The sequence below is a fragment of the Entelurus aequoreus genome, linkage group LG09, assembly GCF_033978785.1.
Source record: "Entelurus aequoreus isolate RoL-2023_Sb linkage group LG09, RoL_Eaeq_v1.1, whole genome shotgun sequence".
Taxonomy (NCBI): domain Eukaryota; kingdom Metazoa; phylum Chordata; class Actinopteri; order Syngnathiformes; family Syngnathidae; genus Entelurus; species Entelurus aequoreus.
The window spans coordinates 34,515,562-34,531,666 of NC_084739.1; the positions used below are offsets into that span (position 1 = coordinate 34,515,562).

The 16,105-nt window shown below is 38.1% G+C and overlaps 1 protein-coding gene across 1 annotated transcript in view; it reads left to right on the plus strand.

Moving 5' to 3' along the window:
* Nucleotides 1-392: 392 nt before the first annotated feature.
* The window catches only part of LOC133657373 (SPARC-related modular calcium-binding protein 2-like), a 94,578-nt gene continuing 78,865 nt past the window's right edge, over nt 393-16,105 (plus strand). The window contains exon 1 of the mRNA XM_062058634.1: nt 393-764. Coding sequence (XP_061914618.1) covers nt 690-764 — 75 coding nt within the window. The 5' untranslated portion in view covers nt 393-689. The remainder of the gene's footprint in view (nt 765-16,105) is intronic.

Genomic DNA, 16,105 nt, shown 5'->3' on the forward strand with positions numbered 1-16,105 from the left:
CAATGTAACAAAACCAAAACAACACATTTGTGAAACTAAACATAGAAATACACTTATGAACATGCACTTAAGAAGATTTGATATCAATAACAAATACATCATAATAAATAAATAATAACTGTGATAAATATACACAATCAAGCGAGAATAATACAATTGAGGATTGTAAATTATAGACAGTAGAGTCACCAAATGCTTTACATTTTTGACACAATGGCCACTGTGATAGTACTCGTGTGCTAGATATGTGTGATATTAAATATATATTGTGTTGCTGAAGAGTTAAAGGAAAGGTCTTTGCTGCAGAGCCATGCAGTTTTTGTGTGTGCAATCCGACTACCTTCCCAAGTGAAGGTGCTGCAAAGTGATCGAGTCTTCAAGTGTAGAGGGAGGGGGTGTGGAGAAAAGAAGTCGTCTTGAAGAGAGGGAGAAGTGGAAGAAGACACGCTGCTGAGGGAGAAAAGGCTCAGATACACTGCGCTTAATCATCAAGGCTGAAATAAGGAGACTTGTCTGCACAAACTGTGACGCAGACGAAACCAAACGCGCTCTTTTATCTACATTTCTTTTGGAAGGAATAGTTGACTTTTTTTTTTTTTTAGAGATTGTTACACTTTTTTTTTGCGTTGGTGTTGCACAGGTGTGCCTTTTGGACCGTGCATAATTTGGGAGAGTTGACTATTGCCAGGATGCGCGCCTGTCCTATGCTAGCCTTCCTCTGTCTGCTGTGCGCCGGACGCGCTCAGAAGTTCTCCGCTCTTACGGTAGGAATGCCCTCAAAACGTCCATATTGCATACACGCAGCTCTTTTTCGATGCATGTATCTAGAAAATATGCGTAAATATGACAAAAGGGATGTCATGGGGTCATAAATTAAATTTTAACCAAATAAATAAATGCGCGACAGATAAAGGTCTGCATTGTTGCGCATCAGTTTTAATTTATTTTATTCTAATAATCTTGAAACAGGAAACTTGGTAACACTTTAGTATGGGGAACATATTCACCATTAATTAGTTGCTTTATTAAAGTAACAAAGACTTAATTTAGAGTTATTTGGACACTAAGGGAACATATAAGGGTTAGTATTAGGGTTAGGGTTTGGGTTTGGGTTAGGGTTACTAATAAGCAATAATTCTGAGGTTATTGAGGGAAGACTCTTAGTTAATGGCTTACTGGTTGTATAATAAGGCCATGCAGAATAAGGCATTAATAAGTGCTTAATAAGAGCCAATATGTTACTAATTTGCATGTTAATAAGCAACTAATTAATGGTGAATATGTGTTCCCCATACTAAAGTGTTACCAGAAACTTTTATATTTCTACGAACATTTTGACTCTGACTGATCAAAACGCTTGTATTGGGAGTTGCCTTTAGTGCATGAACCTGTCTGCAACTTTGTCCAGGTCTTCTTTGTCTTGCTCCATCCAAATCCATAGCAATGTTCTTCTTTAAAAAATACTGCTTTAGAGAAATCCAAATCAGGGCCACAATCAAGTGCAGGTATACATGAACTTGCATGGTGGAATGTGCTCTGTCAGAGGCTTTATTGATTTAAAGGTTGATGTGACAGCTGCCTCCCCAGGCTCCATTATTTATGTCCCCGTCCAAAATACCTTAATATCTTGTTGGAAACAAATGGCCATGAGTTGTTAACCTGCAGGTGAAGGGTCGGCGATCCTCTCTCCCGATGACACAAGTGAAGCTTTGGAATGTGGGAGGAAATGTTGCGCGAGCAGATGCTCCACTTAATTTCACTTATTTTGGACACTGGAATAGATGATGAGTACCACGCTCTGCTATGTGAATAAAACTTAATTCATGGCAGGTCTGTGTCAAACTTCCCCTTTGCGGTTCATCACTTGCTTTTTATTGGAACAGCACATGGCAAGTGATTAATGGCGTATTGTTTGAATGACACACGAGAGGCTATAGTTGGTTTCCTGAAAATGTCTCCATGTACTACTTTGTGCATATTTGAGGTTAAAGAAGCGGACAGATCTATGGGACATTTGACTGGGTTTTTTCATGAGAACATTTTCCATGGTTTATGGCATGAAATAGTGTGTGAAGAGCTCTTCCTTTTTAAACTGTGAATGTTTCTCATATGGGCTTCATTGGTGCCCAGGATTTCATTAACTTGTGTGTCTGTGTGTGTGCCTGGGCTCTTCACCACAACTCTTTCTTTTCAAGCATGTTTCACAGTCCTTTCCTTTGATTGAGTTAGTATACCCTGCTTAAAGGCTGTCACTTTCTTCCTTTTTCACTACGCTTGAAACTAATGATCCCCTTTGCAACCGACCGACCACGCAGGAAACTCCCGCCAAGGCCATTTAACACATTTACCTCGGCTCTCGGCTGTGGCCCCCGTTGGACCCTGAGGCAGTGGTGTTGAGGGGCCTCTCAAGGCGCTAGAAGCATGAGCCCCCCCGGGTCCAAAAGGCCCTTATCAGCCTACAATATGCTCACTGCTGGAGGCTCGCCTTCCCGTACTCCATTCAGTCCCACAATGCTGCACAGATAATTGGATTTGAGGTTTTCTGCTTGTTGGTCTGGGACACTCCACCTGCTGTATCCTCTATTGACTGTCTCTTGTTATTCTGCCATCTGTTGGTACTATTGGAACAGATACAAAAAGCAACTTGTACATAAATGTAACACTATGATGTACAATAAGCCAGACCCTAGAGCGGGGGTCAGCATGCGGCTCTTTAGCGTCATCCTATTGGCTCCCTGGAGCATTTTAATAAAAAGATTGAAAATGGAAAAAGAAGGGGGAAAAAATATTTGTTTTTGTTTTAGTATGGTTTTTGTTTGAGGACAAACATGACACACACCTTCCCAATTGTTATAAAGCCCACTGTTTAATATGTTTAATATGAGTATTTGGTGAACATTGTTTTGTCCTACTAATTTCGGCGGTTCTTGACCTCACCATAGTGTGGACTGTGACGCAAGTAAAATCTTCCACTCTTTCTTTGTCTCATTTTGTCCACCAAAAGTTTCATGCTGTGTGTGAATGCACAAAGATGCGCTTTGTTGATGTTATTGACTTGTTGGAGTGCCAATCAGGCTATTTAGGCTAGCTGTATGTACATATTGCATCATTATGCATCATCCATCCATCCATCCATTTTCTACCGCTTATTCCCTTCGGGGTCGCGGGGGGCGCTGGCGCCTATCTCAGCTACAATTGGGCGGAAGGCGGGGTACATCCTGGACAAGTCGCCACCTCATCACAGGGCCAACACAGATAGACCGACAACATTCACACACTAGGGCCAATTTAGTGTTGCCAATCAACCTATCCCCAGGTGCATGTTTTTGGAGGTGGGAGGAAGCCGGAGTACCCGGAGGGAACCCACGCAGTCACGAGGAGAACATGCAAACTCCACACAGAAAGATCCAGAGCCCGGGTTTGAACTCAGGACTACTCAGGACCTTCGTTTTGTGAGGCAGACACACTAATCCCTCTTCCACTGTGCTGCCCATTATTTGTAGGTATATTTGAGCTCATTTAATTTCCTATACTTTTATCATCTTTGAATATAATTTAGTTTTGCATGTCTCACAACACATTATCTGTATGTAATATTGGCTGCATTTCTGATTGCCAAAGATTGTAATAAATCCATTAGAAGAAGACAGCATGCCGTTTCCTTTAACTTGTACACACACATCCATACCTCTGATCATTAAAAGACAGTAATTTCTAGGCGTAATCTCACCTTGTAAGTGGCCTCTGATTTACTAATGGTTTTTAATGTTGTAAAAATGTGTAGAGTAAATATACAATTTCCACATTTCTGTCAACGAAGATTTGCTTTAGCCTGCGACACATTTTGAGAGTAGGCTATTATAGCTAATATAGACACTTACATTCTGTGTTGCCTTCACTATAAGACTTCGGCTTTTTATATTTTGCGGCTCCAGACAGATTTGTTTTTTGTATTTTTGGTCCAATATGGCTCTTTCAACATTTTGGGTTGCCGACCACTGCCCTAGAGGAATTAGCGATATTCCGATCGTGGCAATTTACGCAAATTCAACCAATTTTTCCCAATGTATGTATTAATTTCCCCTCAAACTTTAGCCAATCATTGTAAAAAAACAAAACAAAAAAACACAACTTTATGATAGGCAAACACTTTTCAACAGATACAAATTGTGAACAAGAGAGAAGACAGCAGACAATAAAGGAGCCTTTGGTAGTGCTGTTTTGTAATACCTCAACTTACAAGCTTAATTGGTGCTGTGATGAAGCTCTGAACTTGAGAAGTTCAAAATCAACATCTTCCATTGAAATTAATAGAAACAAATAGGGATGAAATGGTATCAAAATCTCACTGTACGGTATTATCACGGTATTAAGCCCACAGTATGATATTATTGATTATTGTGGTGTATGTCAAAGACTTAAGAATATTGTAGTGTGTAAAATGAAGTGGCAAGAATGTTTCGGATAAACACACTTACTGTAATTGAACGCAAACATAATGCTCAAATGTTCTAATCAGAAATCCACCAAATTTAGCTGAACTGCACCAATTTTGTCAAGAGGAGTGGTCAAAAATTCAACCAGAAGCTTGCCAGAAGCTTGTGGATGGCTACCAAAAGCGCCGTATCGCAGTGAAACTTGCCAAGGGACATGTAACCAAATATTAACATTGCTGTATGTATACTTTTGACCCAGCAGATTTGGTCACATTTTCAGTAGATCCATAATAAATTCATAAAAGAACCAAACTTCATGAATGTTTTTTGTGACCAACAAGTATCTGCTCCAATCACTCTATCACAAAAAAATAAGAGTTGTAGAAATTATTGGAAACTCAAGACAGCCATGAAATTATGTTCTTTACAAGTGCATGTAAACTTTTGATTGCGACTGTATATATATATATATATATATATATATATATATATATATATATATATATATATATATATATATATATATATATATATATATATATATATATATATATATATATATATATATATAATATTGTTTTTAAATGTATGTATTTTAAAAAAAAAGTTTAGTTAAGTGTCTTTAAACTGACAATATAAACATCCAGTAAATTGTTTTACATTTTACAAATGTAAAACATTAATGTTGGTGTTGGTGTTGGTGTCTTTCAACTTTTAACTTCAGAGAAACAGTGTCCTCTGTAGTGGACATCTTATATCACTTTGGAAAATGCTGATTCTCAGAAAGGTTAACTGACAATTTAACATTCAATAATGTATATACCTCACAAATTGATGCTTGGCCTCCATGGCATCAAATACTGTATATTTTCCGGGTGGTGGTTTATCAAGTTGCTTCTCAAATTAATTGTGTTCCCCGCAGTGCAGTATCACCAAACATTTGTTTTGTGTCCCCGCTGCCGCCTGTCGCATTTCCTACTTAAAACATGGTTAACAAAACCATTCAAACCACGAGTTGATTCAATTGTATTGAAAAAAAATGCGGGTTAAAACGTCACAACTTCCGATCGGCTTTATGTGTCGTCTTGGAAACACTCCAGATGAAGGCGATTGTTTTGCCTTGCAGTACACAGACCAAGGCGGTTGTCTTTTCGCCAGGGTTTGTTTGTGTATTTGTTAGCAATATAGCTCACAAAGTTATGGATGGATTTTGAAGAAAACTTCAGGAAGTGCCCGAAAAAACAATTATTTCTCTCTCCTTTACGACCCTCACATGTAGACCTCACACACTTGTGCTACGCTGGGTATTTTGGGAGATGTAGTTTACTTCCAGACCGGCCTATTCAAAAGTGCCAGCAAGAAACTACACTGACCAAGTTTTCATTTTATACTGTCATACGTCGCGGTATTATTGTGATGATAACGCTGTATTTATAATACTTTTACACCCCTAGAAAAAATTGTACCTGGTGCTTGGCCCCCTCAAAACAGTTCATTATTAATATGTAACATGCATTTTGAAAAAAATAAAACCTTTAGACAAGAAATAAAACAACTAAGTTATGTTGAGTTCTAGGTATAAGACCAGATGTTTTGGTCGGATCTTACAGGGTTTACTGTAACATTTGCTATGTTGACTTACGGCGGGGATCTTTAATTTTTTCTTGCAAAAGTTGCAACTAACAATTAACTGACAGACAGCTTTTTCTTTCTACATCAAGGTGCAATGAGTTTGCAATATTCTTTCATGATAAAATTCAAGTAATTAATAATCCAATAATTCCTGGAAAACAAATAGCTTCTCTGCAGCCAGCCAGTCAGCTAGAGCTGGCACATTTCACTCCTGTCACAGACATAAGGTCATCCACAGTCTGAGTCCATCAACATGCTGCCTTGATGAGTTGCCCACTTGATTTCTAAGGTCCATGCTAAGCAGTTTGTCATCAAACCTGCCATTTATGGGCAAAGTCCAGTAACAAGTTGTATACCAACAGCTTAGTGACTTTCTCCTGTGTAACAAATGCGTGTGATACTTTCCAATCAGGCTTTAGGTCCCATCACAGCTCTGAAACAGCTCTGATCAAAGTGACAAATGATATCCGCCTGAAAACAGACGCAGGAAAAGTCTCTGTCTTGGTTTTTTGCAGGACTTTGACACAGTTGACCATATTATCTTAATACAGAGGTTAGAAAACTGTGTGATAATATTCGGTTCTGCTCTTAACTGGTTCAGGTCCTATCTCGATCACAAGAAATACTATGTTGAAATTGGTAACTGTGTCTCTGACCAAATGGCTATGACCTGTGGGGTTCTTCAGAGCATCTATTGTTCAACTTGTACATGCTGCCTCTAAGCCAACTAATACACAGCTTCAATGTGTCCTACCACAATTATACAGATGCCACTCAGATCTATGTGTCACTGACGGTAGGTGAATGCAGTTTGTTGATTGATTCACTTTGTTGCTGCATCAAACAGATCAGTGTTTGGATTCTTCAGCTGAACTCAGACAAAACATAACATTGTCTTTGGCCTACAAAAGCAAAGAGAAACTATTATTAATCACCTTGAGACCCTTTCACTGACACCTAATAATCAGGTTAGAAATATAAGCGTAATAATGGACCCAAACTTGAATTTTAACAGTCACATTAAGTCAATAAAATCGGCATATTTTTACAACCTAAAAACATTGCCAAAATCAGAGGAATAATGTCTTAATCAGGCTTAGACAGACAAGTGCAACATTTGTCTCCAGCAGGTTGGACTACTGTAATGGCCTTCTCACTGGGCTCTCTAAACGAGCTGTAACGCAGCTGCAGTACAACCAGAATGCTGCTGCTCGAGTTCTGACTCGAATTAGTAAATATGACTATATTAGTCCAGTGCTTAGGTCACTGCACTGGTTCCCTGTAGCTCAGAGAATATACTTTAAAACAGCACGGCTTGTGTACAAGTCTCTTAATAGTCTTGTGCATCTCTTACATCTCGGCCTCTGAGAACATCAAGCAGTGTTCTCCAGCTGAGTAGGATGAAACATGGTGAGGCTGCGTTTCAGTTTTAGCGTTTCAGTTTTATAATGCCAAAATCTAGAAGTCTTTCTGAAAATCTAAGAGAGGCCTCAATGTTGGTAAAAAAAAAAACGTTTATTTAATTGTACATACTGTATGACAACTGTATGACAAAGTATTTTATCTACACTCTTTGATTTACATTTTTGAAGTTTTTATCATGAATATATTTTATGATATTATTTTGAATTATGATAATTGTATTATCATTAAAATGTTTATTTTTGCCTTCTTGTAATTTATATACATACCTGTACATATACATACATACATATATATATATATATATATATATATATATATATATATATATATATATATATATATATATATATATATATATATATATATATATATATATATATATATATATATATATATATATATATATATGTATATATATATATATATATATATATATATATATATATATATATATATATATATATATATATATATATATATATATATATATATACATATGTATATATATATATATATATATACAATATATATATATATATATACATTGTATATAGGGATGTCCGATCATGGCTTTTTGCCGATATCCGATATGCAGATATTGTCCAACTCTTTAATTACCGATACCGATATCAACCGATACCGATATCAACCGATATATACAGTCGTGGAATTAACACATTATTATGCCTAATTTGGACAACCAGGTATGGTGAAGATAAAGTACTTTTTAAAAAAATTAATCAAATTAAATAAGATAAATAAATTAAAAACATTTTCTTGAATAAAAAAGAAAGTAAAACAATATAAAAACAGTTACATAGAATCTAGTAATTAATGAAAATTTGTAAAATTAACTGTTAAAGGTTAGTATTATTAGTGGACCAGCAGCACACACAATCATGTGTGCTTACGGACTGTATCCCTTGCAGACTGTATTGATTTATATATTGATATATAATGTAGGAACCAGAATATTAATAACAGAAAGAAACAACCCTTTTGTGTGAATGAGTGTGAATGAGTGTAAATGGGGGTGGGAGGTTTTTTGGGTTGGTGCACTAATTGTAAGTGTATCTTGTGTTTTTTATGTGGATTTAATAAAAAAAAAAAAACAACAAAAAAAAAAATGATACTGATAATAAAAAAAACGATACCGATAATTTCCGATATTACATTTTAACGCATTTATCGGCCGATAATATCGGCAGACCGATATTATCGGACATCTCTAATTGTGTATATATATATATATATATATATATATATATATATATATATATATATATATATATATATATACATATATATATATATATATATATATATATATATATATATATATATATATATATATATATATATATATATATATATATATATATATATATATATATATTCACAAACATAGTACAAATAGAGTATGGTATTTTTTATTTTTTATTTATTTTTTTGTCATAAAGAAATACAATCATGTGTGCTTACGGAGTGTATCCCTGCAGACTGTATTGATCTATATTGATATATAATGTATATATTGTGTTTTTTATGTTGATTTAATAAAAATAAATTAATAATAATAATATTTATATATATATTTTTTAATTTCTTGTGCGGCTTGGTACCAATCGGTCCACGGACCGGTACTGGGTCGCGGCCCCGTGATTGGGGACCAGTGCTCTAAAGCATTCACACATATAAAATCATATTATTTAATTTCTTATTATTATTATTCCGTCGATTTTTTTTTTAATTATTTGTTTCACACAGTCCTTTATGTATCGAAAAAACCTCTTCGGAGGTGGTGTTGCATAACTTCAAAGTAATCGTTTACTTTGCTTCATGACGGCGCTGGCCTGAATAGGTGGCATAGTTCTATCTCAGCCATCCGTCGCCACTGACAAATACACTAATATCTGCATCAGAAATCTACGCTCAATGTGAGTTATACAGACACAGAGTTAAAGAGTGTTGGTGATTCTGGATGCTTGATTTCATGGCTCAGTTGGTTTCCTTGAAGCTTTGTAATAAACTCACAGACACTTGGCACTCTGCTGTGTGCTGTACAGTGGTCCCAGATGAGGATGCTGATTCAGTGAATGAATCTTTTTGGATTGTCAGGCTGATGGCTGCCATGTGGAGATAATGATAATAAGAGTGTTGTCCAGCATGAGTTGTTGCAAGGCTTGCAGACCACCATCATCGCCTGGGAGGAAACAAACATGCTCACAAACTGAAACACGTCTTTCTGACCGGCCCGCCATATCTGTTCCTTCTGACGTGAGAACTATGAATGTCAAATACCAAACATACCCTGACTGTTGTATTACGACGATAGAAAGAGAAGTAGGAAGGATAAACTATTTGTCAGATATCAGGATAGTTTGAAACACTGGAGCAGCACAATGTTTGACCACCTGTTTAAACCAAAAATAGATATGTAAAAGTTAACAGAGACCTACAGTCGTTTTGTAAACAGAGCACATTGAAAGATTACGTTTTTTAAAAGATTAACAACAAAAATACATGTATTTCTTTCTGTTTAGTCCTGTTTGTTCTCAACGTAGCTAATGATCATTAAAAAAAAAAATCATATTAATTACACTTTTGGATTTGAATTAACTGTTACTAATCACTGTTTAATACTAACAATAATTAACTTAAAATGTGCTCAGTATTTGGACACAAATGCAATGTTATTGTCAGAATATCAAACAGGAATTTTTTTTCCTAAAAACTGGTAACAGTTTTATCCAACAACTTGAAATTTGTCATATAGTACATCAGTCGGAGTCTCCTCACTCAGCTTTGATGTAAGCATTAACCTGATCGCTGGTCATATAACAACACACAGCACCTCTCAGGTAACCATTCGTTGTTAAAGTAAAGGAGTGTGCCTCTAAAACAACTTGTATGCATAATCTGCGTACATACATAATTAATGTGATCATTTTTCTATCGCGTAAACTTTGACATCTCTATTTTTTTAGCAAAAGCTGACCATTTTTTTAAAATTGAAAAGTATAGACATTTTTTGACTCTGCAGTACCTTGATAAATGAGGTGAGAAACCATTGAATTAAAAAAATAACTCGAAGAAAAGTACAAAAGTGGCGTCCGTGGAGCTGTCTTATCCCCTTTTCCCTCTTCGCTCGTCACCGTTTTTGTAACTAATGTTAATTGTCCATTCATTCTTTTAATTCATTATTTACATATATTTTTGCGTTATTTTCTGGATGTTAAACTATAATTATTCTTAATAAGAATTTGTTTTGTGTTAGTATTTTTGGTCGTCTGGAACTGTTTACAGTACCTCCATCCATCCATCCATCCATCCATCCATCTTCTTCCGCTTATCCGGGGTCGGGTCGCGGGGGCAGCAGCCTAAGCAGGGAAGCCCAGACTTCTCTGTCCCCAGCCACTTCGTCCAGCTCCTCCCGGGGGATCTCAAGGTGTTTCCAGGCCAGCCGGGAGTCATAGTCTTCCCAACGTGTCCTGGGTCTTCCCCGTGGCCTCCTACCGGTCAGACGTGCCCAAAACACCTCCCTAGGGAGGCGTTCGGGTGGCATCCTGACCAGATGCCTGTACCTCCATTAAACAATTTGATTAAATTAAACCATTGCTTTTTTGTTTTTTGGTCTTTGTCGGACCTTTTGGAATGGATTAATAATGAAAACCAAGTACTGTTTACCACGGTACTTGAACAATAATCCTGTCAGTTTGAAAGCTTCTCATTAAACAATATGTTCATTGTTGAAATTTGCAGTTTTGCACAGCATAATGCAAGGGAGTTTTTAATATTTTGAGTCTCTTACTCTATTACTTAATAGGGTTTAATCAATAGAAATACCTGAGTAATGACAGGGTGATGCATTAACTTATACAAACTTAACACAGGTCGGATGATACTTTCATAAGGAAATAATTCAATTAAATGGGTGAACCTTTAGAGGCATACTTTGTGTGGTGTGTGTATGTGTGCGTGTGCCTGTGAATGTTTATAAGGTCCAATCACAGCAAAAGTAATATCATGTAATTCACACTTACTTTTAAATATTTGGATATACAGTTGCGATCAAAAGTTTACATACACTTGTAAAGAACATAATGTCATGGCTGTCTTGAGTTTCCAATAATTTCTACAACTCTTATTTTTTTGTGATAGAGTGATTGGAGCACATACTTGTTTGTCACAAAAATAATTCATGAAGTTTAGTTCTTTTATGAATTTATTATGGGTCTACTGAAAATGTGACCAAATCTGCTGGGTCAAAAGTATACATACAGTAATGGTAATATTTGCTTACATGTCCCTTGGCAAGTTTCACTGCAAAAAGGTGCTTTTGGTAGCCATCCACAAGCTTCTGGTTGAATTTTTGACCACTCCTCTTGACAAAATTGGTGCAGTTCAACTAACTTTGATGGTTTTCTGACATGGACTTGTTTCTTCAGCAATGTCCACACGTTTAAGTCAGGACTCAGGGAAGGCCATTCTAAAACCTTAATTCTAGCCTGATTTAGCCATTCCTTTACCACTTTTGACGTGTGTTTGGGGTCATTGTCCTGTTAGAACACCCAACTGCGCCCAAGACTCAACCTCCGGGCTGATGATTTTAGGTTGTCCTGAAGAATTTGGAGGTAATCCTCCTTTTTCATTTCCCCATTTACTCTCTGTAAAGTACCAGTTCCATTGGCAGCAAAACAGGCCCAGAGCATAATACTACCACCACCATGCTTGACGTTAGGCCTGGTGTTCCTGGGATTAATGGCCTCACCTTTTCTCCTCCAAACATATTGCTGGGTATTGTGGCCAAAGAGCTCAATTTTTGTTTCAAAATAAGAGTTGTAGAAAGTATTGGAAACTAAAGACAGCCATGACATTATGTTCTTTACAAGTGTATGTCAACTTTTGATCGCAACTGTATTTATATAGTACTAGTCTTCTATTGTTAATAAGGAGTTAAAAGTGATTTACTGTGTGTGTGTGTGTGTGTGTGTGTCTGTGTGTGTTTGTGTGTGTGTGTGTTGAGTGATGACAGATAAGTGTTGAGGCACGGACATGTGTTCTCACGAAGCAAACATCTCCCCAGTTCTTCATCATTGACATTTGTCTCCTCCTCTTGCCAGCTTTGAAAACTTGAAAAAAGAGGATCACAGACATACTGTACATCTTAAAGGCTCATTAAAAAAAATAATTGTATTTGAACATTTTAATCCGATCACTTCACTACCAACGCCTCTTCCGAAGCGTTTCAACGGGCCTCTATATCTTACAGGATTTATGAGAATGGTTGACAGCTCCTCCCACCCACACACACACACACACACTCTCATGGACCCAAGGCGACGTTGGCCCCCTCCCTCGTTCCCTCCCTGCCCCCTTTCCAGGTGCATTGCTGCCCTGCAGCCCTGCTCGTCTGAACATAGGAGGCTGCCACCATCCCTCACTTGATTTGTAAGATGTCAGACGCAACAAATTTATTTTATTGCTGTTCATCCCACACTCTTCAGAGATGTGTGTGTGTGTGTGTGTGTGTGTGTGTGTGTGTCTGTGTGTGTGTGTGTGTGTGTGTGTGTGTGTGTGTGTGTGTGTGTGTGTGTGTGTGTGTGTGTGTGTGTGTGTGTGTGTGTGTGTGTGTGTATGAACTGTATGCGTGTGTGTCATTTGTTCCTGCATGTGGCGTGCCATCTACTCTATTTTGAAAAAATTCACAAAGTTAAAGTGTTTCTTTGAGAAGTCCTGTTTGTGGAGTCTGAATAGCTTAAATAAAGAGTGTTTACTTGTAACTGAAAAAATATGTGGAAATGTGTTCTTTATAAAAGCAGACAAAAAGGCATTTGTGCATGGATATGATTGAAACTAGCACCTGCATGTTGTTTCTCCCGGCCGAGCTGAGGATGAATCATGTTAGCGTTATGAAACTCCGACTCTCACACTGTAGTGACACAAAGATCCCCGCCATCTTTTTGAGTGAGCCACTCTATCATCCGGTGTCTTTTCAGTCATTGTAGCAGTCACAGTTGGTTTCCACCCCCTTCATCACCGCCGCCCCATTGTGTGGCTTGGCCAGGGGGTTTCATACCATGGTGCTTATACAATGGTGGCATTGACACAGGTGATCCGATGCATTCAGCCAAGAGTCTGTGTTGTCATGTTTCTCTTTTCATGGCTGAGTAAAACATCCTCGGGAGCGACTCCAGGTGCAGGTGTTGGCACAGACTGAGAAAAGACTTAAATGTCAATCAAATGTCCTCAATTGGTCAAGACATATTGTATAAAAATACTCTGCTGTCTTATTTGTGTCAGTTTGCTGTATGGTAAAAAATAATTTTAGAAATTGTAGGGGAGCTTTAATTATTAGGGATGTAGATCTCTTAGTAACGGAGGACTCGATTCGCATCGCGATGCGTGGGTTACAGTGCAACTAAAAAACAATTCATTTATAAAACAGAATGAGTCGATCCGATCCGATTTAGTGTAAGATTCGATGAATGATTCAATTCTATGGTGAACATTTGTTGATGGACACATTCTTCTTTACACCACAAAAGAACAAGAACATTCCTACCTGTGCATACATTCCTCATGTTAGAGGATGAACAGTTAGGACCTTGGCACCAAGCGCTCAGACTAGATCTGTCCATGCTTAGTTAATGAGCATGAACTGATGAAAACTACTGGGATGAGAGCCCACACACGTCTTCTAAGACAACTAATCAGTTTAATGCCATGAGAATAGGGTTGTACGGTATACTGGTATTAGTATAGTACCACGATACTAATAAATCATAGTTATTCGGTGCTATACCACCTCTGAAAAGTACCGGTCCGCCACCCACCCCGTCGTCGTCACGTCGTGACATTGTAATGGCCATAGGGGTCCATCGATATATATATATATATAATAAATTGCCAGTCACAGTTAACTTGTGCTCAGCTGGGAAAATAAATATATATATACTTATTATGTCATCCATGTACTTATTAGAAACTGTTTCAGGCGTATTAAATCATGTTAATATTAAATATGTACGTAAATAGTATGTGGGGATATAAAAGGCATCCGGTTCTATCAGACCGGGCGGAAGCGGAAAGTGACGTCACTATAACCACCTGGAGCACCTGTCAGACACAGTGTTTTTTGCCACGGAGCCACTTCTTGGAATAATCCGCCTTTTTGACATTTTTGGTGTGCTTTCCATTGGCCTGTGGAGAACCGGGAGAACAGAGACTCTTTCCAGGAGGACTTTGAGTTGGATGCGCAGTCTCGGTACCGTGAGTACACTGCTGCGGCTTTCAAACATTTCATCGCTTGCCCGTACGTGCATGTCACGTACGTAACTTTTGGGACTTTGGGGAAATATATGTGTTGTATGAACTTTGGGCTGTGGGATTTAGTGTGTTGTGTAGGTGTTTGATTTATATTGGCGGGTTATATGGACGGGAGGGGGGAGTTGTTTGCTATGCGGGATTAATTTGTGGCATATTAAATATAAGCCTGATCGTTTTGTGGCTAATAGTTATACATGTCTTGTGTTTATTTAATGTATTAATCATTCCCAGCTGAATATCAGGTCTCACCCATGACTCCTTAATTGCGTAGTGGCAAAGACACCCGGGGAACTTGGGTGCGTTTGTTACAGAGTGGTGGCCCGTGCGGGGAAGCGGGGCTTAGTGTATCATTGATATCAGCGGCTCATATTTTCGTTGTTTTTTGCGAAGCACGTTAAGGGGAATAAGTAGTACATAAATATTGTCTTGTTAAAATATAAATGTGTATTGGGTTCACTTTTTTCCCCTAAATAGTCAGCAGTGTGACACACACACTCCTATTGTGTCACCATTTGTTTCTACATTTTGATACATATATACATCCATTTTCTGGTACATAAATACATACCATTTTTTTTATACATTTACACACATAGACACTTACATATACGACAGTTAATAAATACTTACACATAATTAGTTTAATTGGAGCAATGTCGACCAGCAGCCACTCCCTAATGGAGGAAGAGGACAGACAGGACTTTGCTGATGCAGCCCAAGACCCAACTCCGCCCCTTGACCCTTTCCGCCATGTCACCAGTAGGCCCAATCAAAATGGTGTTGCTGAGCTGACTAACTTGCTGGACTCTATGTATTTAGAACAGTCCAGACAGGAGGCGGCAGCAGAGGAAGAGGATGGGGTGGAACCAGAAGCTGTCCTGGAGCAACTTCTAACGCTGCAACAACGAATGGACATTCTGGAGAACCGACTCACAGAAGCGGTCGACAGCACCCTTAACCGGGAGGATGGACTGAGGGCAGCGATGGAGGCCATGGCTGGAGAGATGTAAGCCTATGTGGACACGAAGGTGCAGAATTTCGACCAAGCTGTCGTAGCATGTCTGCGTCGAAGAGACAAAAGGTGGGGAGAGGAATTGAAAAATACCCTTGCTAAAACCCGAAGGTTTTGGCGACCAGCTAGCTTCTCCACTCCTGCAGCCGCCATACCAGTCAGCCACCACACACCTGTCAGAGACATCACCTTCCCTATTGCACCTGCTGTCTCCACCATTGCACCTGCTGTCTCCACCATTGCACCTGCTGTCTCCACCATTGCACCTGCT